The sequence below is a fragment of the Dermacentor silvarum genome, chromosome 5 (genome assembly GCF_013339745.2).
Source record: "Dermacentor silvarum isolate Dsil-2018 chromosome 5, BIME_Dsil_1.4, whole genome shotgun sequence".
NCBI classification, from domain to species: Eukaryota; Metazoa; Arthropoda; class Arachnida; order Ixodida; family Ixodidae; genus Dermacentor; species Dermacentor silvarum.
Genome location: NC_051158.1, coordinates 10,650,104 through 10,675,264, shown reverse-complemented (window position 1 = coordinate 10,675,264; position 25,161 = coordinate 10,650,104). Strand labels below are relative to the sequence as shown.

The 25,161-nt window shown below is 46.4% G+C and overlaps 1 protein-coding gene across 1 annotated transcript; it reads left to right on the top strand.

Annotated features, from left to right (window-relative positions):
* The first annotated feature begins 3,412 nt into the window (after positions 1–3,412).
* LOC119452878 (uncharacterized) lies at positions 3,413–17,308 on the top strand. The gene is made up of 2 exons (XM_037714829.2): positions 3,413–3,645; positions 15,547–17,308. The coding sequence occupies exons 1-2, from the start codon at positions 3,492–3,494 to the stop codon at positions 16,074–16,076; spliced, it is 684 nt and encodes a 227-aa protein (XP_037570757.1). The 5' UTR covers positions 3,413–3,491; the 3' UTR covers positions 16,077–17,308.
* Positions 17,309–25,161: the final 7,853 nt, after the last annotated feature.

Genomic DNA, 25,161 nt, shown 5'->3' with positions numbered 1-25,161 from the left:
GTGCTGCATGATAGCTGGGACACCCTGTATATACAAAATGAAATCCTAAAGCACATGGATTATTTGGGGGACTGCCTGTTAGTAATTGCATGGCATTACCTAAGTAACAAATAATGGCATCATCAGGTTAAGTAGCACTTACAATAACAACACAGCAAATACAAATAATAATGTGCCACAGAAATGAAAAGTATAAGTACATATATACATGGTAAAAAATCTAGCATTATTATAAACCTAGCAAAACATAGCATTAGAAAATGTTCTTTTAATGAGAAACCGTTCTGGGAGCTTAGAATGCATGAAAGAAGCTCCATGAAATCATAACTAGCTTGCTGCAGGGCACCCACTAGTAAATCTGAATCCGATGCCTGCCTTTGGCAATTTAACCAGAACCAGAGGCGGTATTCTCGACCTGCTACTTTTGGGGGGACGATCACTTTTGTAAGATTTTGTGTGACTGACGTGGGTAATGGCCAAGGCTCAGAGTATGAACTAAATTATTTACCACTACCTCTTGCTGTGCTGATACAAAAGACAATTGCTACACAAAAGAAGACAACATTTCTAATGTAGGTACAGATCATTTCGCAATCATTTATGGTGGCTGCTGACATACTGACATATTTATTTATTATTATTACCTCAAAGGCCCCCGGTGTGGTGTATTACACGAGGGCTGGGTGATCACTGAAATGTGGACTCAATGGCAGCCTTGAAATGATGTGGATTGGAGTGGTGCACGGCGTTGGCAGAAAGGTCATTCCAGTCCTGGGCAGTCTTCACAAAGAAAGAATGTAGGTGCGCAGTGGTCCGGGCAGGCGGAGGGTACACAGATTTTTCATGACGTAATCGGCAAGACTGACGGTGCGCTGGAATGATGGCTGAAGTACTAGACGCAGAATGATAAAATGTGTGATAAAGACAGTCTAAAAACATGACGCCTTATATCTAGATTGGAAATTCCTGCTTTTAATTTAGCTGAGAGACACTAGTGTGGTGGTATGAATAATCAGAATAAATAAAACTAGCTGCACGATTTTTAACTGCTTATAGAGTGTTAGAAAGGGCGGTTTGGTGTGGGCCCCAAACAGAGCATGTGTATTCTAGCTTAGGTCTGACAAAAGTCAGATAAGTTAGCATTTTTGCGAGTACTGAATTCCTTTACAATTTTTTTTTTTCTGATCTTACTACTTTGTGCACTTCTAGTATAAGGTTCGCATTGTCACTGGTAGCCGCTTATTCCATGGAGCTGCCAGGAGTCCAACACAACTCAGTGGTATTTTCTAACAGCATCAGGACAGCTGGCGTAGGCAACAAAGCTCTGCAACATGCTCAAAGGCCACTCAAGTCAGAGCACGAAAAAGCAAGGCAGTGGTACGAGGTTATTTACAGCTGCGTGCGCTGCTGCTTTCTCCTTATATTGCAGGTGGGATATGGCTTTAACCCTAGAGCACTCAAGTTCTTGCATTCTCCTTCAAAAAAATATTAATTGCGAGGTTTATCGCGTGTGCAACGGTAACATGGAGTAAGACGTCAGCAGGGAGTTTTTCTGAATGTACAATTGAAGTCTGCAATACTATTCTCTACTCTCACAACAGCAAAACAATTAAATGTAGACTACATGGTGGTATGCCCAAGAACACCAGTTATTGGTGGAATCAGCTGACACACGTTTTACTGAAGATTAATTGAACCAAAGAAAAGTGCACTGTTAACAAGGACTATGTCCTTGTCAATATCATGCACAGATTGGCAGGATGAGTGCAGCATGGCCTTAACGTTTAAAATTAAGGCCTAAAAAGATATTTGCTGCCCCCACAGTCTTGCAACTGTATATTTGTGCTAGCATGCACATGTTTGATATACAATGCATGCAAGGGTACAACTTTTCATTCAGTTTATTGTTCAATTTAAGACAGCAATTTATCCTGTATAAAACGTACACATGCACACTGTGTGGTCAGGCACCTGACAGAATTCAAATAAACTATACTGCAGCAAGATGAACAACAAGTGGGCTAGCTGGTTGACATTGATCCTGAGAATTTTTTAAAGTGCAACAAAAAGGCAGCTTCCATCTTTTCATTGCGCTTTAGAAAGTTCTCAAACATAGTAATTTGGTTTTAACAAAGGGTTTACTGTTGGCTATTTTCCCCATCGTATAGCACAGAGATTTAAGTGTTTGTCATGGAGTAGCCACAAGCAGATACGTGCCCTCTTTCACACATGCAAGCACAGCAAATAATGCCACCACACTGCCTAGCTCCATGGACGATGTCATCTCTTGATTTGCACCCGCCGTGGTTGCTCAGTGGCTATGGTGTTGGGCTGCTGAGCACGAGGTCGCGGGATCGAATCCCGGCCACGGCGGCCGCATTTCGATGGGGGCGAAATGCGAAAACACCCGTGTACTTAGATTTAGGTGCACGTTAAAGAACCCCAGGTGGTCCAAATTTCCGGAGTCCCCCACTACGGCGTGCCTCATAATCAGAACTGGTTTTGGCACGTAAAACCCCATAATTTAATTAATCTCTTGATTTGCATACGACAGTTTATCACCGATATATAGATTCCCAAAAAGCTATGTCCCGAGCGGCTATTCTACAAACAGCACTACATTTGAACACGGCACACATGATGGCTCATCAATGCCCCCAAAACTCATCTTGTGCCTTTTTTGTGCCCTCCATAGAAAAAAAAAATTATCTTATCACTTAAAAAAAAAAAAAAAAGAACATCATCTAGATATTAGCCAAGCTTAATTTGTGCGATCAGATACCTAGTCCTGCATATTTCGCGACATTGGATCATCTTTATGGACTTGAAGGCAGCTTTGCAAAGTCTGCACATGAGGAAAACCAGTTTGAACTACCACCTGGCCATAATCTATGTTAACAGCATTATGCAGATACTTACACCACATCGTTGCCTTTGTACTGGGCAACGAAAAAGCGGATGAGGCAGCGGCCACAACCTCAGAAATTCACAAAATTATAGCTTTCGCATAAACTTATACATCAGCATTGGCAAAGCGAGCAAAACGCGGATGGATTCTTTCTGCACGTTTTAGTGGTGTTTGGCTCAGTTAGGGTAGCTCAGTTTCGTTAGCTAGCACCATGGAGGTACTAGCTCCATGGCTAGTACACTCATAGTACACTCATAGCACCAACTTTGTACACTCTAGTTTCGTCTGTGGTTTCGTCGCCGCGCCACGCCGCGCGTCGGGGCGTCGGGGGCCATGCCATTAGAAATTACCAAAAAATTACATATTATTAAACAAAATTATTTCACAATTCTTAAAATAAATGATAATATTTGCATAATTATTAGTTATAGCATGGCGCTTGTTTTATTTTTAATATTTTCTGCAGGGCTACTTTGGGTCACGTGATAACGCTAACGTGACATTTTTAAATTTCGGCGCACTTTCACGCACTTCCTCCAGCCGTTCTGTGGCCGCTCTTTAGGTTGGTTCTATGCTTTAGGTCATGGAAAGCTTGGAGCAACTCGAGTCTCAGAAATACGCCGAGCTCCTAGCATTGGCCCGGGAGCTTGGGTACACCTGCAAGGGCAACCCGAAGAAGGCCAAAGTTGTCAAGTTCATCCGGCAGTCCGTTGCCTGCGGGCTGGCTAAGGGCAAAGGTGCGTTTCTTTCCTTTTTTGTGCACATTTACGTTCTGCACAGATATAGCGTGATATTGAATTCGCATTAATTTAGTAGAGTGGGTAGTCCACTCGCCGAGCGCCTGACTCCACAAGTTACTAAACGGCTTTCCGCTCTGTTGACTAGCTTTCCGAGTTTTCCGACACTTATATGCTGGCGAATTGACGAATTGACTGTTCGCCCGTGGGGGCGTTATACTGACCAGGGCGAAGTGTAAAAATTGGTCACGTAGCATAGTCGGCTTTTTAGGGTTGCCTTATTAACATTATTGTGACCTTTCTTCGGTGGCATTCTTTCCTCTTTTGGATCCTAGTCGGTATTTAGTCGCCTGCTCGTCGATGTGACTCTAGAACGTGACAATACCCTCTTTGCATTCTTTTTTTGAATTGCTGTTACAGTGGCTTTGACTCAAGTGTATTAATTCCAGGCACTTTACTTGTCATTCCGCACATCCATCTTTGCACTGTCTCCTTGGTTTTCTTTAATTTTCTAAATACATTACCAATGGTTGCGGAATGCTACTGGGCTCCTAGCTAACGGCTGTGCACTGAAGTTGTGAAGTTGCCGCATTGAAGTACTCTGCTGTTGCAACACCTGCGGCATATGTGAATATAGTGTTATGCTTGCAAATCTGGGGCCGTATTCTGAAACGTTCCACTTCGGCGAAATTTCTTTTTCGCTTTCAGGCGCGTGATGAATGGCTGTTTTAGCAAAATTGGTTGAGCCCGACGTCATTCAATTTTGCTTAACTAGCCAATCAGCGCGCGCCAAAAGAAATTTCGCCTAAGTGGAAAGTTTCAGAATACAGCCCCTGTTGAAAGCTTCAAAGGGGTGATGACAAAGCCACGCATTGTTCTTAGTCAGAGTGCTGTAAACCTGACGCTGACTTTAGGCACTGGGCACCCTTGCTTTTCATGTCGTAACTACATAGGCTGATGAAGCGCGTGTCAAAATTGTTCAGTAAGAAATTGTACATGTCGAATGCCACACTGGGATGTTTGTAGCGTTGCTGTGCCGAGCATCTATGAGAGCCCATTGTGGCTGACATTACACAAAGTTGAAGTACTCTACAGTAACACATCGGGCAGGACAAATGGAACGAACAATGTGCTTGTTCATTCAGTTTGTCCTTCCCCATGCGCTGTTCCTCTGTTTAGTCATAACATTTGCCAAGCTGTGTTTGTGTGTGGCAAGACCATGCATGCCTGCTGTGGTGGCGTAGTGGCTATGGCGTTGTGCCCGAGGGCGCTGGAGCTAATCGCGGCGGCCGCATTTCGATGGGGGCGACGAAATGCAAAAACGCTTGTGTACCATGCATTGGGTGCACGTTAGAACCCCAGGTGGTCAAAATTCATCTGGAGTCCCTCAATACGGCATGCCTTATAATCAAATCGTGTTTTTGACATGTAAAACTCCTGAATTTACTTTGAATGAAGCTTTAAATTAACTTGATTAAATTATGCCTGCAAAACAGTGTCTATTTTGTACAAGCGACGCACCGCCGCTCCTCAGCTGGAGGAAGCACCACCGCAATAGAAACAGGAAGCGACCCCACCATGTGTGCAGTTTTGAGAATCCTTCACTGCCCCCAGCATCTGGGCCACCTGACAGGGACTGAGGGTTTCGCCTCTCGCCTTGCATCTTCTGTAGAAAACAAACACAGTCAGATAGGGCTTGACCCCGTACATGACACTGGCGATAAGGCAGGAGTTGCGAAGCTCGTCATGTTAAGGCCGTGGCTACAGGAGGAATGCACGGCGCCATCGTGACTCCAGATCAGAAGGTTGCGTGTTCGAATCGCGTCCGAGTCACCAACTTGTGGGAACAGAAGACTCGAAACAAGTAACCATTTATTCGTCGGGGCAACTAAGCTGATGTTGCGGCCATGATGTCGAGCTTCTTGTTCTGCGGACACGAAGCACACTGTCCACTACAAGCCTTTCTCGGGCAAATCGTGGGCCTCGTGGATCCAGCATCTTGACTTTTACTTTGTCAAGTGAAGAAGCGGGTGCTTTTCCTTGCGCTTTGTGGTGACGATACTTTCGAGACTGTGTGTGTGTGTGTGTGTGTGTGTGTGTGTGTGTGTGTGTGTGTGTGTGTGTGTGTGTGTGTGTGTGTGTGTGTGTGTGTGTGTGTGTGTGTGTGTGTGTGTGTGTACTGGTTGCACCGATGACCCCGGGAGAAGTTGGCTTCAATGATTTAGTCGCACTTCTCCGGTGGCACTTTAACCCTAGGCCATCACGCCTTTACAGCTGGTATGTGTTTTAAAGATCCGACCGAAGCCAGCCAAGTCGATCAGCAGCTACTTTGCAGCCCTCAGAAGCTTGACAGCACACTGAAACTTTGGAGTGCTGCCGAAGGCTGCAACATTGACGTTGCCCTACAAGAAAGCAACCAATTCAGTAGCCAACCCAGCTATGCTGCCACAAGGTGTGATACTTTGTGACAGCTTCGTCTGTGGCATCTGGGACGAACATCTTCAGCAGAGACTGTTCACGGAAAGAAGCCTGACATTCTAACACGCTCTGGACTTAGCCCTGTCAGTGGAAAGTGCGTCAAATCATCAGCAAGGAATCAAGGGAACTCAGGGGAAATTAACAGGACGTTGCAAATTAAGCAAGGAAGCAAACATTCGTCGGCATGACATTGCTATCGAGCATGACCCTGCACCATGCTATTTCATAGCCTCCTATATACTTCATGCTTGCCCATTGGCGCCGAGAACGGAGAGAACCGGTCGTCAGCCCTAGTTCCGTTGCTCACCACCGTTTGGTGGTGCTACCCCAGAATAGAAGTACAGGACGTTCTACCGCGGCGTGCCCTGTAGTATAACTATATATATTATTTTTTTTATTGGTGTCGATTCTATTGTTTCACAACATTTGCGGGCGTTTCACGCTGACACAGATGCATACAGGCCGCTGCAAATTGCCTCTGCCGCAGAAAAAAAAAAACGATAAAAGGAAATCCACAGCTCTCATCTGTACTATATTGGGAAACGTTGCGCATACACATGGGACAAACACAGGAAAAAAGACATAAACGGATAGAGCGCAATATCCGCAATATATAGAGCACAGTTATGCACCGACTCGCCCAGCAAGAAGTTCTTCTAAATCATCTGTACTACTATGAAGCTTCATTTTACTTCTGCTTATTATTACATATGTTTTGTATGTCAGTGTGGAAAAAAACAATATCAGCTCTAATAACTGCACGACAAACACTTTTATTGCCATCATTTGGATTTAAAGTTTGTGGAGCTTTCATGACAGGGGCTTCTGTGAAAAAACTTTTGCAATGTCGTTGTTGTCCGTTCAGCGCAAAATTAGTGAATAGAGGGCGGAAGAACTTTGTCAGCATAATCTCAAACAGCCTCTTGTGATGCTCAGGCACTGAACACTCAAATAGTTCACGCTCTCGCAGCACTTGAGCAGCATTCACGACAGTCTCCCTCAGCGGCTGCTTAAATTGTCTTCGCTTAGCAAGCACTACTTCAATATACTTGTGCAAATAGTTGAGCACAACGAGTTAGACTGATATAACAGACCGCCTTTGTCTTGAAGCCTAATGAGAGAATCTGATGGCGCCGAGGGCTTGGGCTTTGTCAACAAACTGAGGCATTCTTTGCAAGACGCCCACTCTCAAACAGCTCTCAACAGGTATCTGCCAACCATCGCTAGTGCTGCGCATTCTGGAGAATGGAGGAAGCGCTTTTTTTTTTTTTTGCGCAGGTAATGTGGTTCACCAGCTTCTGCTATTGCCTCGTTGGGAAATCCTTCGGATGGTTCTGGCGTAGTGCTTACGCTCAGTTGCCGCGTAGCGACGAGCATGTGCTGTTCATCACATTGCTGCTTTTCGATATTGACGCAATGCCTGTCTTCAGACTTTTCTATTCCGCACAAAACTGCTCGTGAATCTGTCTGATCATTGCTTCCAGCTGGCCTCAACCATCCAAAAAAAAAAAGATTCAGTGGGGTCAGACGAGAGCTTTCTAGTCGGAACAAATCGAAAGAGTGCATCTCTCTCAGCAAGTATCTGACGCATTCCATGTTTGACGCATTCCAATTTTGAGCCACTTCTCTCGAAGTTCTTCATCGCTCAGAGTTTCATGAAATGAGATGCCTGGGACCTTTATCTTACTGTGCGAGGTGCGTCCAGGTCCACAACAATACGCCATACCACTGGGTATCAACTCGCAAAGTGCCCCATCAAATCACTTAAAGTAGCATAACTCACTCGTGACCACGATGTCTTCTTTTCGGCTAGAAGGCTCTCATTTGTGTTGCTGCTAGACGTCCTCAATGTGACACCGACAGTGTCGCCACAGTCCTTCAATACCCTGCCGCAGCTCACCGCATCAATCGAAGGCTGAAGACAAGTTTCTTCCCAGCCGGTGGGCTTCTGCAGATAGGTGATCTCTCGGCAAAGCAGCGAACCGTCAGCAGGCGAGGCAAATGAATATTGTCTCGATTTGACACTAATGTAGATGCGCACACGCAATTTTTCATGCCTTTAACTATGCACGGCGGCTAGCAAACTATTCTCGGGTAGCAGCGCACCTAGCGGGTGACCTGTGAGAAGGTCATGCAAGGAGGTTGAACGGTGCTCCCGGAGTGGTTGCGCTTGCACAGAAAGTATGTAGGAGGCTATGGCTATTTCGAGACGGCAGAGTACTGTTCCTGTTCTCCCCAAAAAAGTCGCATCGAGTGTGCCCTCATCGTGAAAAAAAATAAATAAGGAACAATACTTCAATAACAAGCAACAAGAGCACAGTGTCAGTACACTATCTGCCGCTGAGTGGACACACTGCCTCAAGTTTCTCGAGGACTTGAGGGTGGAGGGGAAGCCACTCCAGTTTGAGGTAGATGCAGGTGTGGCTTGCTCTCTCAGGAGCGAGGACATGTACAGCTCAGCGTGGAAGAAAAACTCCCCGGCTTTTAAGCGAGCTTCTCAACTTGTGCAAATGGTCAGGTGAAGAGCTACGCGTCCTGGGCTCTGCAAAAGTTTCATGTGAAGTTCAGATCAAAGGACTATGTGCTTCTGTTGCTGGTTATGAAGGGCACTGGGTACAACCATCTCGGAAGAGACTGGTTTTCGGCACTGCACATTCTGGTGAAAGGGTTCAACAATGTTGGAGAGTCAGAACTGGAGCTTACAGAGGTCTTCGGACACCACACAGGTGTATTTAACCCATTATGACCCATGATAAAACTGCCAGTGCAATTTTCCTCAAAGTTTGTGAATAAGGAAAGAATAGCACAAATATCATGTCCTTAAAAAATTATCAAAAATGTTGATTAGTTCTCAAGTTATAATGGTGTACTACATCTAGTAAACAGGGCGCATGGGGTTTCACTGGTCAAGGTACTTGTCATAGCACTCCTACCTCCTTGTATAAAAATGTTGAAGCACCTTTTTTCGAGGCACAAAGTGCCTGTGCGCTTCTTGCATCTCCACGATGCTCTGGCGTGACAAAACCGGCATTGCAGCTGTTATCGGATTTTTTCCGGGTAGTGACCGTGACCATCAGTCACGAGCGTCCAAATGCACATATAGTAATGCCCGGAAGGCATGACAACACAACGCTGACGTTGTGAGTACGTCTAATGGGTGTCCTCAATAACGCTATTTCAATGCAACTATTTTGGCAGAAAATTGTTGCAGGCTTTGCTAACCTACACAAAACGCCGAGGTCGTTCACGGCGAAAGCATCGGTGTTGTCGTCGTCGCCTTCCTCCTCATCCGTATATACAGCTGGTTCTGGCGGCACAATCGCAACATCATTGCCCTCTTCTATGTTTGCTACACTCGCCTGCATCGAGAGCATCGCGCAAGCGACAAAACGGCTTCCTGCCAAAGCAAAACTATGTATTCATGCTGGAACACAACTAAAAAAAATGCAGATTTGTAACTGGTAACGCCCACTGTAATATATCACGTACACCAAACTTCGAATGTGTGTTCTGTTCTTCAAAATGAAGCCGTAGATTTGAGTTTGTTTCGAACATGCTCAACGTATGTACTAAACACTGAAAAGTGCTGCTGAGCGCAAGTTCGATCCTGGCCGTGGCGGCCGCATTTCGATGGAGGCGAAATGCAAAATGCCCGTGTGCTTGTGTTGTAGTGCACGTTAAAGAAGTCCCGGTGGTCAAAATTAATCCGGAGCCCTCCACTACGGCGTGCCTCATAATCGGAACTGGTTTTGGCGCGTAAAACCCCAGAAAGAAACACTGAAAAGCACAAAGCAAATATATAAAGCAGGCGAGCAGAACTAAATGAAAAGCAAGTACACATCCCAATTCGTCACGAGTTCAGTTTTGCTGAAATTGGAGTAGAATTTTTAGATATAGAATAAACAGTAGATTCTATCCAGTGTTAGGGTGCATGTCCGTGCCTTCTGGGTACAAGAAACAGAAATAGCCAAAAGGAAATATTCAGCTGTTGAAGAGGTAGGGATGCGAAACCAAGTGTACTAATTCGAGTACAGTGGGCGCTAATGGGTTAAAAAAGACAGCAGCTACACAGGTCCTTTGGTTCACCTGGAACTTGAAGACAGCACGGCGGTTAAGTTGGTGCTGCTAGCGCCAATGGCAGACAAACTTGATCGTCTACAGTGCCAGGGCATCCTAAAACCAACGCAGCATACCAAATGGGCAACCTCATTGGTTGTTGTTTGGAAGAATATGACAGTGTCGTTCTGTAGTGTTAACGCAGCAGCGAAGTGGGCATCATACTCCCTACTAACTATAGATGAAGTTTTCGCAAACCTACATGGTGGAACCCTCTTCTCAACGTTGTATCTATACCAGGCATGTGAACAACTGAAAGTCAACGATGAAGCAGCAACACTGCCCACTGTCAACACCACAAGAGGACTAGTCGAGGTGGAACACCTCCCATTTGGAATTTCCACCGCACCAACTATCTCCCAGCGCACGATGGAGACAACGTTTGCTGGGATTCTGGCCGCGAGTTTATTTTGACAATATATTGTCAGTGGGAAAGGCACACATGAGCTCTCGCAGCATCTGAATCGGGTTCCGTCGAGGCTAAGGGAGAAAGGAGTTACCTCAAGAAACGTAAGTGCTGCCTTGGAATAGCATCAGTTGAGTTTATGGGACAACGAACTGACGCCAATGGTGTTCACACCAGTGACAAAAAATGTCAGTTTCGCCCTAAGGGCGAAGCGATGAATGCGATAGCAACACAGCAATGTCATACGAAGTAAGGTGAGCGGCTTTGGTAGCAATATGAATTGTAGTAAACATGAGCTGATTAAGTAAGCAGGTGTGCTGCGGCGTAAGTAGACCGACATGAAGAGAGACTCGATGACCACGAGAAGGCGCGTGTGAAACGGTGGTGTTGATGAGAAGCGCTTCCCGTGGGCAGCGCGTGCGAAGGGACACACCTGTAGCGCTGCACTGCCGACCCGGGCAGCATTGCATGTGTAGCGTGCGTTGGAAAATGTGGCCCGACTATTACTGATGGAAGAAGCGTGGTGTGAGCGCGCACAAACAAACATGAATAGATCACACTGAATGACTGCAGACAACGACCGTCAAAACGCTGGCAGCGAGCGGATATATACGCCACAGGAGTGGGCGAAGGTACGTGCGGTCTATCGCTTCAACGGAAACTGAGCGGCGAATGCGCATAAAGGTCAGAGCCGTGTGGAGATAAGAGACGGTGCGGTCGAACGACGAGCGCGGTTATTAGCAGCGTAGAAGTGTGCCCCCCCCCCGCTCCTTCCGGCGCTGGCTTCCCGCTTCCTTGCTTGCGCGTGGGAGAGATAAGAGACTGTGCGGACGAGGTTGTTGGCAGAGAAGTGCCGGCGCTGGCTTTCCGCTTCCTTGCTTGCGCGTGGGAGATTGAGTGCGTTCGCTCTCCGTGATAGCGCGCGTACCCCGCACGCTGCCTCTGGGGCATACGGCGCGCGGCGAAGATTTTATCTATACGGAACCTCACGGCGACGCCGACGGCAGAAATCCGGTTGAAGTGTCCATATAATTGCTATCGCAATAAAATGTTGAGGCTCTACTTCAAGCACCCGAACCATCTGACAAGACATGCCTAAGAGTTCTTCTGGGCCTTATTTCATTTGACGACCACCTTTCAGAGAATAGAGCGACAGTTGCCCTGAAATTGTATAGGCTCCTAGAGAATAACGCGTCGCAGAAGTGGGAGAGCAAGCATCAAGCCACTTTCAAGGCACTTAAAGAGATCAGTGCATCTGGAGTACTTGCTAACTACGACGAGGCAAAACCCCTTTTGTCCGTGGACGCATCTCTGGACAGCATCGGTGCCGTATTCGTTCATGAAGACACTGTTTACCGAGAGGCACCCATTGCCTTTCCATCACAAGCACTGGGAAGTGCAGAAAAGAACTACTCCCAGCTCGACAAAGAGGGTTCAGCAGTAATCTACGGCATAAGTACATTTCTGAACGGCACAGGACCATAATAATGGGTCGCAAGCACCTGGGGTCCTTTCACCAAGGATGACGCAATGGTACCTTAAACTGGCAACATATGATTTCAAGTTGGTGTGCAGGCCTGGCTGACTGCACCAAAATGTGGACTTTCTCAGCAGAATTCTGCCATGGGCAACAAGTTCATAAGCCTTATCCCCGGGAGATGTGCTCATCTTGGCTACCACGCCTAGCTTTGTGCTTTTGCCGTGTCAACTTGCGCAAATGATTCAAAAGGACTGTTTCTTCCCAGGTGGTGGAGGTTGTCTCAAACAGCGAAGTGCATAAGCTGTCAAACGAACAGTTTTCACTGTACAGAAAACTTGAGACAGCTTTGAGCACAGGAGGGGTGCCTTGTTAGAGGCTCCAGGGTGGTAGTTCCAACAAAGGCAAGAAATGACTTTATTGAACTCGCACATGCAAACGATGTGGCCATGAAGGCCACAATTCTGTGGCATGTGCACCAAGTTACTTCTGGTGGCCAGGCGTTGACGCAGACATTGAAAGGCTCGTTAAAATCTGTGCAACTTGTTAACACTAAAGGGTGCCAGCTAGGCCACCTGTCCCTGAATGGGAATGCGCAGCAACACTTTGGAACATAGTTCACGCAGACTTAACTGGCCCTGTAGAAAGCAGAATGTTGTTAATTGTTGTGGGTGTGTACAGCAAATGGTTGGAAGTGCAATACGGTCTGTCAAATTGATCTTTTAGGCTCCCCCCCCAAAAGTCGCAGTTTTGCCCAAAAGGCAAAGCATCGATTGCGATAGCAAATTAGACAGCTATATGAAGTAAGTAAGCACGCATGATATTGAGCCGTGATGGGTGGTTCCCCATGTGCGGGGTCGCGAAATGCGCAGTTGCTGTCAGTGAACAATGCCCCCTCCTCCCGCCCATACCCCCACGGCCTTTCGCACGACAGAAGACTGCACGTTTCCTGTCAGCTTTCCTCTCGTCTGGGCGAGATTGAGCTGCGTTCGCCGGCTCGCCCTCGCACACTTTCACTCGCACGTACGCGGCGACGATTTTATCGCTCTTGGACTTTATACGGAACTTCACGGCGATGGCAGAAATCAGCCCTGAGTGTCCATATAATTGCTATTGCAATAAAGTTTGTGGTTGATAAGACCACCCTTTGTTCCAAAAGTTGAGAGCTTCCTAAAGGACAATGAGATGACCTATTTAACAAGCGCCCCGTATCATCCTGCAATGAATCGTCTAGCAGAAAGGATGGTTTTTGAAACAAAACAAGCATTAGCCAATAACAAGAACGGAACGTTCGCGTGTAGACTGGCCTGGTTCTTGCTAAAGCACACCACCATCTCCACATCAACAAGCAAATCGCCAGCTGCACTTATGTTCGGGAGCGAGTGTGATACAGTACTCGCGCACATTCAGCCCCAAGCAAAAGTGAACGAAATTTGTGCCAACTGCAGCAAGAACACAGGGTCGAGAACACATGTTGCTGGACAAGCAGTTTTCTTTCGAAACTTGTGAGGGAATTTGATTTGTATGGAGGGAGCGATATTAGAAAAACTAGCGCACTGATTGTGACTTGTCAAAGGCGCTAGTGGGTTAGCATGCCAACATTGCGATCACATCAAGCCTGGCACTTTGAGTGAGACAACATAGAAGACTCGGCAACTTCCTTTATATACGAAAGGCTAGATGCGTCACCTACCAGGTCGCAAGCTGCCGCGGCGACAGTAATGTTTACCGGGAAACGTATGCTGGGAGCGCTACGTGCTTCGCAATGTTATCAGGAGCGCCATATCACCAATGATGGAGTTCTCGGCAACACAGGATGACAGCTGCACGCTTGCCGTGAGCAGCATTCTGACAAATTTTTTCTTCGGCTGCAAACAGATAACCCCACGTTGTTGGAGGCCACTCTGTTTCGCAATCACCAGAGACCAAACTAGAGATCGGCAGTGCCCCTGATCACGCAAGCGTGGAAACAAAGTCGAACACGACTGCAGCGTCACAACCTCAGTGGGAACGACATCCTCCGGATTGCTACAGCGACTCCATCTGAGAAGGGAGGTAAATGTTGTGTACAAGTGACACACCATCGCAGCAGAAACGGGAAGCGACCCCACCCCGAGTGCAGTTGTGAGAATTTTTCGCCGCCCCCAGCATGTGAGCCATCGGACGGGGACCGAGAGCTTGCCCTCTCGTGCACATGCGGCACTTGCTTGCATTTTTTGTGGAAAATAAACTCGATCCGTCTTCTGCTACCAACCGATGCGTATTCCTTTCACGGACTTTTATTTTTGCCTGACTGCGTAAGTAACAGTATCTCCTTCGGGTTGGGATTTTTACCAACTGGCAAAACCCAGAAATGGGCGGAATAATTCTGTGGTATTTGTTGCCACGACGTTAGTGAACATTTTTCCCTTTCTCATTGAGCACTATTTGTGTGCTGCATGCGAGTGATTTCGCCCCACAACATTTACCCCACATGAAATTGCCGAGAACTGCTGCACAGAACTATATGGCTAGTTCTATGCAAATTCAGTTCTGATCTTATTCAGGCGTTTACCATTGCCCGCCATGGTGGCTTTGGAGCTGCGTTTTTCTGCTGAGCATTAGGTCGTGCATTCTATTCCCGGTGACGGTGGCCACACTCCGATGGGGGTGAAATGCCAAAATGCTTGTGTACCTAGGTTGAGGTGCAGATTAACAAACCCCAGGTAGTCTGAATTAATCCAGAAACCCCATCACGGCATCCCTCTGAGCCTGCATGTTGCCTAGAGACATTAAACCTCATGATTTAATTTGATTTTTAATATTTTTGCAGTGATGTGTTATCTTCGACAGTAATCTGAGGATATGAGGGTTCTGTTAACTAAGTCAGAAAAGTGGCCACCAGATGCAATTCGACGGAGCACATAGGAGAGTGCTTTTCCTTATAGTATGTGTGTGGACCCTAATTGTGAAAGTAGGAGTCAAGACAGCATCACCAAGCTCTAGCATATCAACTCTGCAAAATGCACAAGTTTCATGAAACGGTTGTACTCCAGTACAAGTTGCCGAAGGTCCCTCAGAAAGAAAGCTTTACAATTCAGGAAAATGAATCCTGGTCCTGGGGAACTTCATCGACCTTGCGGATTTCTGCAGAATTTGCAATATTCAGTGTCTCTGTGCTATGAGTTGTTTTATTCAGCCTTCCTCTGCAGTCTACTAGCCTCCTGTTAACTGACACCCTAAAAAGGTGTCAGTGCCAGGTTTGATTCTTGGACCTGGCAAATATTTCAACTGTGACCCTTTCTTTCTGAAAAATTGTAAGGTCATGCTACTGTCGGTTGGATGACAACTTTCTCTTTAGATGGGAACTAGCCTACTATGGTTGCCTTGCCATGTCTGAGCGTTTGCCTTGGCAGCTCATTTCACGTTACTTTGGTCCTTGCAGAAAACAGTAACGTGACGTTTGCCCCGGACGCAGCTGCTGCAACGTCGAGCCCCGAAGCTGCGCAGCCCGTGGGTGCGGGGCTGCCAAAGCGTGCTGTAGCTACTAACACCCCCGTGCCAAAGTCGGCATCCAAAGTGAGGAAGACGCCGAACTTCTCCAAGCTTCACGCGGCAGAGTTTGCCAAAATGAAGTCTGTGGTAGACTGCACTGCCCGCCGCAACATCTTAGTGGGCACTAGCGCTGCTGGTCGTTCGCTTCAGACACCCAAATCGGCATCACGCATACCCCGCCCCAACACGAAGGCCAATGCTGGTGGCGTGCTGCAGACGCCGAAAGCTGCATCACGGATTCCGAAGCTGACCGTGAGCAAAGCAAAAACTGTGCCGCTGAGGGAGCCAGTGCGAGTGCGGATTGAGCCAAGCCAGCGCATGGCTACACGGCAGAACAAGGCACGCACTATCCTAGGCAAAGTGCGCTCCAACAGGAGATTTGACTTGCTCATGGCGAAAAGGGGCCTTGTGTGCGACTGAGCCATTTCTCAATTTTTGGAAAATCTTAAGATGGTAGCTTCGTAGCTTGCCTTTTTATTTTTTTAACGTGCTTGGAAAATAAACTACAGAAATGCATGCTGCTCTGCAGTTGCACAGGCGAGGCCACTGCTAGTGGGAACATGGCATCCCATGGCAATGCTCCGCAGGGCGGCGCAACCAAAGTGATAAGTGGAGCACTTGCATGAATACTCAGAGCTGCGAGTGCACACAGTCCAAATACCGTCGCACATGGCAAAGGGGAGAAAACATAGCAGACAAGGAACCAGGCGCTTCACCTATCGGTTTGATTGCACCTGCGCCGCTGGACTTGGCAAGGCGGTAGTGCTCTGTGGAGGGCTGCCGCAGGCTTCCGTGTTCCCGCTAGCAGTGGCCGCATATGTACATGTCAGTTTTTACATTTTTACCCATTCTTATACATTTGACCAATATCATTATTGTAGCTGGTATTTAGATTCTAGGCTCTTTTAACGTACATTTCACCTTTCTTGATGTACTTGTGCTCCAATGTTGGAGTGCTCCTGCACCCCAGTGTTCATCCAGGTCAGTTCTTCACCTTAGGCACGGTTTGCTCAAAGTGGTTGCTTTGCATGAATGTGGTGAACAGAGGCTTGGTTTGTGTTGAACCCTTAAGTTAGTGCACTACATTATTTTCTCGCGTGTGTTTTTTGGAGCAGACTACCGTGCTTTTTTTCCTTAATTACTTGCACTGCTATCTTGATATTTGTCAAACCAACAAGACAAACAATTCACTTCATTTTAATAGATATGCTACACTATTGCTTCTTCGTGTAGGTAGAAGCAGAACAAAGTGTGTGCCCCTTTCAGATTTTCACTTTTTGATCATCATGTAACCATCTATTCTTGAGTCTGTGTACATTATCATATTTAAATTTCATTCACAGGTGCATTACCTGCATAAATGCCTTCACTGCAGTTGTACAGAATTTATAGCATCTTCCTTTGATTATTCTGTGCAGTTTTTTTTTTCTCATCATGTACCATTAGTGTTGGGAATTCATAGGCCATGAGAAATGTGCAAGAACAATTTTCTTGCAGTCTGAATTCTTTTGCGCCCTGTAGTTTGTACATAAAGCCTAACATATGGCATGCTATGTGAAACCTTGTGTTGTTCGTATGTCATTACTTTTAAACTGTGTTTTAACAGCGCAGTAGTGCTGTTACATTATATCCAATAAAGTTATAATGGATAACACAAATGTGCCGCTTGTGTCCCTGCCCCTTGTGTATTGGCTACAAGGATTTCCAATCATCGGCCTGTATTTATGTCCACTGCAGGATAAAGGCCTTTCCCTGCGATCTCCAATTACCCCTGTCTTGTGATAGCCGATTCGAACTTGCACCTGCAAATTTGCTAACTTCATCACCCCACCTTGTTTTCTGCCGGCCTCGACTGCGCTTCCCTTTTGTTGGTATCCATTCTGTAACTCTAAAGGTCCACTGGTTATCCATTCTACTCATTTCATGGCCTGCCTAGCTGCATTTTTTTTCTCTTAATGTCAATTGGAATATCGAATATCCCCGTTTGCTCTCTGATCCAATATTATGTATATCAGTTTGTTTATTATCCATTCAATACAATGATTATGTAAACGATACTATACAGACGAGGGTCCCAAAGTCAGATTGCAACGGGACCCTCAAACATGGAATTAAACTGGGACATGCCAGTGATTGGAACAGTATTGCAGGTTTTAATGAAATTAAAAGGAATATATTTTAGGGTGTTGCAGGGGCGGTATTCTGTAAGCATCTACCTAGTGGACTGTCCATTTCGGCGGCCGTTGATTCGCTGCTGCTTGATGTGCAGGAAGGTGCGAGCCAGTCTCCTTCCTGCACGTCAAGCAGCAGCGAATCAACGGCCGCCGAAATGGACAGTCCACTAGGTAGACTCTTACAGAATACCGCCCCAGATGGATTCTTTGTGCCATGATGACCAGAATGGCAGTTTGTGCTGGTAGCCTTGACATGCAATTATGAATTTATCTGGAATGTTGCCAACTTGTGCTGTAATTGTAATTTGGTACCAGCGAGCAGTACACAGTTGTTACACTGCTAAGTCCACAGTTGTCCAAATTCTCAAGCTCGAACAAAAGTTTGAATCTTGCATCGATTAGAAAGCCATTACATCTGATTTATTTCTCATTCACCTCATTTCACCCCTTTTGTGTCGTGCTGCTGCACTGACATTTGACTAAATGTGGCCAAATTTCTTGCTGTTTACGAATGTCAATGCAGGCAATGCTTTGAGTGTCATTGAAAACATTTCAACTGATTAATTGGAAAAGTAAACCTTAACAGCTCTATATTTTAAGAGAATTAAATATACTTTTGGTGGGCTGAGCTCATCATTGGCGACTTGTCACAAGCACGTGGGCAAGCACAGCTTGACCATGCCTTGGAAGTGGTAAAGTTTGGGAAACTATGCCTCTCGACCAGATGCTGGTTTTCTAGTGCAACTCTTTTGTTACCGGGCTTATAGAAATCTGTCAATTTGATTGACAGTTTTTCTACACGAAAACATTTCAATTGCAATTTTTCTACTAGCAACGTCGTGCACCATCTGAAATGACAACTGAACTTTAACTATTGGTCAGATTTGACAATTTTGGCAGATTCGGGAGTCTAGCAAAATAAAACTGACTGGAGGCTATCAACCTTGGGCTATCAACCTTGTTTTTACAAAAATGGCCAGAATTTTAATGTAAAAATAAAGTTATGTATAACAGAAGCTGGCAGAATTCAGCTTTCTTTTTCAAGTACAACAAGCTTAACCCAAATTCATTCAGTGGTTTTCTAATGAGAAGCTGCTCATCTTTTCAGATGTACTTGAATAGAAAAATTGGAGTCAAATGAAATCAAATCAATATTTTGACAATTGAGTGTCGGGGGACACACTCAGAAAGTCGCAGTTGGCTTGACAGATGACTGTGCCCCATAAACATGCAAGTGGGGGATGCGAGTACACATTGTTTTAAATGCGTACAGAATACGCACATAATGTACATATGTGTACATATAAAATGTCGAACAGGCTCAAGTATATGACTAGTGGATGAAGAAAAGAAAGATGGAAAGTTGAAAAGAGTAAAGAAAGAAAAGGATAGAAAAAACATACTACAGCAAAAATACCATACCGTACCAATAATATATATACTACACAAAGCATACCAATACTACCAATACAATGTACAAATCTTCTTGTGATTAATAAAATCAATACCGAACATATGCCATACCAATACCATACCAAATACCATAGCAACATGTAAGTGAAACAATAAAATATTTGTGGTTTATGGGTATATTTGTGATAGAATTGTGTCATTTACATAACAAAATTTATACACTTATTTTATGTTAGGTCTGTTACCTGCATGGATATTGTCAGTTTTGGCCTGGCTGTTCATTAGGTTAGGGAGTTGAGAGCTTTGCACTGACCGCAATTGGTTCTGAATCGAGGAATGTGCCAGTAATCATTGCGCATGGGGTACCATTTTTCTTGCCAGGTCAAATTGGTAAGCGAGACAAAGGAAGGGTTACTGCTCTTACGGTGTTTCATATTGGTGCAATAGTAAGTTGTGATGAAGTTAAGTACATGGTTTTATCATCTGTAAATGGAATAGAGGAGTGGTGTGAAATAGGACATTTGGGGGGGGGGGGGGGGGGTGCCCATGCAAATCGCCTTTTTTTTTTTGTATTCTGTGTAATGGTGCTATATTTGTGTTGGTGGTGGTAACCTACACCATGTGTGCATATGTGAGGTGTGACTGAAATAGGGCGTTATAGATTAGTGTCTTGATTTGTGTAGGCAAGAGAACACACAGCTTAGTCAACTATAATGCTCTGGAAAGTTTAGCAACAACATCACTGATATGATTGTCCCAGTTTTCGTGAAATATCACACCTAGACTAGATGGCACAATGTCTAATTTAATGTTGCCCAGGATTAAGTGTGGCAGTGAGACCATGGGTTTATTTCTAGTTAGGAATAAAATGGCTTTTGTTTTTGAAGTGTTATGGTCAACGAGGAAATGCTACTCCCCATAGCCTATTAAGCGTGTTGTTTGCTTTTAAAGGGACCCTGAACCACTTCTTATTGAAGTCGAGAAATGCATTTGAAGTTAAATTAGACTATTTGAGAAATACTTTGCGCACAAAGGTCTTAAATGCGTTCAGCAGAAGCAGAGTTAATGGCAATCAAACAGCGTTCGCGGTGCTTCCGCTCCTTCTTTTATGATTTGCAATCCGAAGGTTGCGGTGGAGCAGCGTGTGCCCACAACTATCCGCATACTGAACCTCACCGTGGCGCACAATTTCAACTTAGATTTTGGATATTCACGTAGGCGCCACTATTTCCGATTTTGGCGCCTACGCCGTACCAAACATATTACCAAATGTAGGTAACGGCAGATTGTCTGGATGTCCTCCTCACCCGAGGAGGACATTGATCGAGGCACCCTAGCGATGTTCTGCACCCTAATCAAACGTGCCGAACGTGGTTGTCCGCAGCGAGCCGCATTGCGCTCGGCAATTAAGTGGAGTCGTCGCGGCAACTCACGGCAGGCGTGGTATCTCCGCTACGTAGCAGACCATAAGCTACATGCAACTGCAATGTTTGCTCTGTGCACGACAGGGCTAGAGTGCGTGCTCATATGCTCCTGTCTGGCTGTGCTACGTGGCTTTGTCCTGCACCAGCTTAACCGACAGATAGTAGCCACATCCAGGTTGCGCATTTTGAAGCGCTATCAATAGCCCGATCATCAGGAAGCGAGGTCCGCCAGGCGTCTAACCAGGAGCGGCCAAGAGTGAGCGCGCGCTGGCAAGCGTGCCTGTGGTATGACGTGCCTGTGGTAACCTCGCGAGGTTCGAGGCTACGTGACTGTTTAAAACTAGTCGAAATTAGCGAGACCCAAATGCTATGACCTCGATAAGCAGGGTGACCAAAGTTTAATTCCTACGCGGCGGCCGCGGCCTAGCGTGAGTAGACATTATAGTCGGCTTCTTCCGGAAGTACTTAATTATTGTCAAAATTCGAAAGATTTTCGTTTACTTCAGTCTGTTTATTAAACTGCATCAATAAATATACACAGCAGTAGGAAGAAGCGTACTGATCCAAACACTCTTCTTGATTCATGTCAGCTATTGGCCAATAGCAGCCGCATGAGAATCTGCTATATTACGTAATAAAGCGTCCAGAAAAGAGTGAGGAGCAGGCTTCTGTTGAAGAGAGAGCGTTTGAGAGAAAGGTGACTATGCGTTCTGCTTGCGAGATCCACGCGCTGTGCACGACTGCAAAATTTATCTGAGGTTTCACAGCAGCATATGCTATCCGCAGACTTGTGTTTTTTCACCAAGCACGACGGATTGTTCGGGACTCCTTTAATGCTAATTCGTTAATCGATTTTTCTGAAAAAGATATACTCATGTAATCTGCATAGATAACAAATCGAGCGCTGTCGTCAATGTGAACTATATCGTTGACACAGAGATTAACAGTAGGGAGCACAGCTATATACTGCCCTGAGGTACACCAAGACTAATGTCTTTCATATCTGATAAGCAATGATTTATTGTGACCTGTTGTTTCCTGTGCCATATATATGTCCTAATAAGGTCAAAAAGTTACCACAATAGCCGTAAGTTTTTGAAGCAAAGCTTTGTGATGAAGCCAATCGAAAGCTTTTGAGAAGTTGACGTAAATGCCCACAGCGTAAGTGTCACGGAGCGGCATATTTTCGAGAGTTAGAGTGGTTTTTGACGCCAATTAACGGCCGCCAAAAACGTGGTGCACTCATTATGCGGCGTATAATTTTGATTAGCGACTGTCACGGAGCGACATATTTTCGAGAGTGTGCAAGTGGTTTTGACGCTGATTAGCGACACGCCGAATTACGGGCGTCAAAACGTGGGGTCTTCACTATGCGGCGTATAATTTCGATTATCGACACGCCGAATTACAGGCGTCAAAAGCGTCGTGGCCTCACGGGGTGCCATCTCGATTCGAGACGCGACACGCCGATTACAGACCCAGAAGTGTGCGTGTACGTCCGCGTGGTATGCCGGGCTCGACCTTGGCCCTTGACCTTGGGTGAGAGGAGAATCTGCCGTTCTTCGTCCATGGTGAAAGGGGCGCGGCCAAGACTTTTGGGAGGAGCCGTGAATTAATTAGGAGAACTCTGCATACCGGCAGTTTCCCTACATAGGGAACTAGGGAAAGGAGAGGCTATTTAAGCACAGGTTTTGGGCCCTGCTGAGGAGTCTAGAAGCTGAACCCACGCGCTGCTGAGAAGCCGTCGGGGGGCTAGTGCCGTCCAGTATCGCCTGGGGCGCGTGGCCACGTCGGAACTCCGAGGAACTTGTTGACGTACGAGACGTCAAACCAGCGTCTGCAACGAAGCTCACGGTAGTTCACCTCAAGTTAGCTCAACCTGCTTGAGGGAAGTTGTCAGAACTAGACTCCCAGGAAACCCAGCTCAGCAATCGCATCCACCTGGACAAGATCGGGCCGCCAGCATTCTTCGGGAAAGCTTTGTGCACCGACTTCACGGTTTATGGACTTGCTGCTGCTGCCCGGCCATGCGTATGACACCATTTGTTTTCCTTTGAACTTTGACTTCTTTTGAACTTTGCTTTAGTGAAATACTGTTTAGTGTATTCTTGTGTATTTGATCGTCGCACTGTTTCATATGTATATGTATTGTTAATTGCTCATCATATTTCTCTGTCATCATTGTGCTATATTAAGTTCAAGTGTGTTAGTTTGTCTTGTGCTTTTTATTAGTATTTTATTTTATTAATTATGCATATTTATCCATTGATAAATATCTGTTTTTTTTTTTGTTTACTCCCGACTCTGACTCTTTTCACTGTGCTTGCTTGAGTACGGAACGACCAACCAGCTTGTCTACCCCGTCGATCGACTTCGCGCCGACGACGAATCGGGGACAGCTGTGACAGGTAAGCCTGTTCTTCAAAAGAATCTAAAATCATTGCGTTTTGGGTTAGAAGAGCTAATTATATAGATTTTTGTTTGATGAAGCCAAACTGAGACGTCATAATGTTGAGCTTATTTACAAAATTATACATGCGATTGTGTAGCATCTTCTCAATGCACTATGAAAAGACGGGAAGTACAGAAATGGGTCTATAGTTTGATAATTTTTTCCTATCTCCACCCTTGGAAATAACAAACTTTTGCAATTTGAAGATCCTTTGGAAAGTTGCCAGAAGAAAAAACAACATTTATAATGTATGTTAAAACAAGTACAATGACTACGGGCGACAACTTTTTCTGGTCGAATTTGAAGGCCGTCAATGTCGCTACTTTTGCTATTAAACGACCGAATGACATTTCCAACTTCTTCAACAACTGCGGGAGTAAGGAAATAACTTTCACATACACTTGGTCCTAAGTATTTAAGACACTGATTGGTGTACGGAGTGTCACTTGCTGGAACAAGGATTATATTAAAACCATTTGCTAATTCACGACGAGATAGTAATTGACAAGTGAGAGAGAACAAATTTATTGAGAATGCCTGCAGAATCGATTAGGCTCCCTCCACGCAGGAAGGACGAGCTTTCATCGCGGCGCGGCCACTACGTGAGTCTCAGTGCGTTATACTCCTCGAGGTCTTGCTTCCTCGCTACTTCCGCGGGTCCGAGAGGGCCGCCGCCCCCTTCCTGGGGGTGCCTCCCCCCTTCTCCTCGGTTTCTCTCGGTCGCTGCGTTTCTAGAGCTGCCGAGACCTGCTGGACGGCCTTGAGTTGTGTCTCTTGATCCTCGTTGCAGCCTCTAGCGGCGGCGGGATCGTCGTCTTCTCACTGGCTTCTCTCGGATTTACGCTAGTCCGAAAGTATGTGAGGCGTGGTAGCTCTCTCCTTCGCACACAGTCTACACACGTCACTCGTGTACACACTCGGACACACGTGCTTAGCTAGCACCGGGGTGAGCAGGGAGCCCGTCTACTGCCTCCTTCCGGGTAAGCCCCGGGTGAGGTGGCGGCATAGTCTGTTCAGTTTGTACCATTTCACTATTTCGTTGAAGGTGGTCATCTTGTCCTTGGCACTGCACCGCGACCAACACTCCGAGTCGGCCGTGTTTGCAGCCGCGCGGTTGCTTAATCTTCGCGTGGCCGCGTTGGCCGTCTCGTTGTGGTTCGCGTTCCCGCGTTCCAACACGTCACTGCCCATGTGGGCCGGAAACCACTTGATCACCGCATTACTTTTGCGCCCGATGTATTCGACTTTGCGCAATATGCGTGCGGCCTCACTACATACTCTACCCTTGGCATAGTTCTTCACTGCTGTTCCACACAGCACTGTAGTGCATCCGGGGTCAGAGACGGCCAAGGTTATGGCCACCCCCTCCGCCTGGTGCACCTTCTCGAGTCCGGATGCTCACTGCGGTCTTCGTTGCACCCGTCGATGCTCCGACGACGACCACCGCCGCGCATGCGTCGCTGCTCCCTCGATATTTCACCGCGTCCACGTAGACGGCGCCTTCTTCTCTGGTGTGGAGGTCCACGAGAGCCCGGGCCCTCGCCAACCTCTGCTCCTTGTTGTGCTCGGGGTTCACGTTCTTCGGGATCGGGCAGATCCTGAGCTTTCTATTGATGCTATCTGGTATAGGTATGTTGTTCTGCAGCTTGCCTTCCCTCGGCTCGAGGCCAAGGTCCCGCAGTATCTGTCTTCCGGTTCTCGTTTCAGAGAGACGTTCGAGTTGCGCTGTTCTCTGGGCCTCGGCTATTTCGTCCAGCGTGTTGTGGACTCCCAGCGCCATGAATTTTTCGGTGCTCGTGCTCCCGAGGAGACCGAGTGTTGCCTTATATGCCTTCTGTATGGTGGCGTCTATCTTAATTGCTACGTTCACTCGGCCTCCAGTTGTGGAAGGCGGCGACATACGCTATGTGGCTAACTGCAAAGGATTGAACGAGCCTAGTCAGGCTCTCCTGCTTCATCCCCGCTCTTCTGTTGGACACCCTCTTGATGAGTCTCGTTGCCACGGCCGCTTTGCCTGCGAGCTTGTTCACCGTTGATTCGGT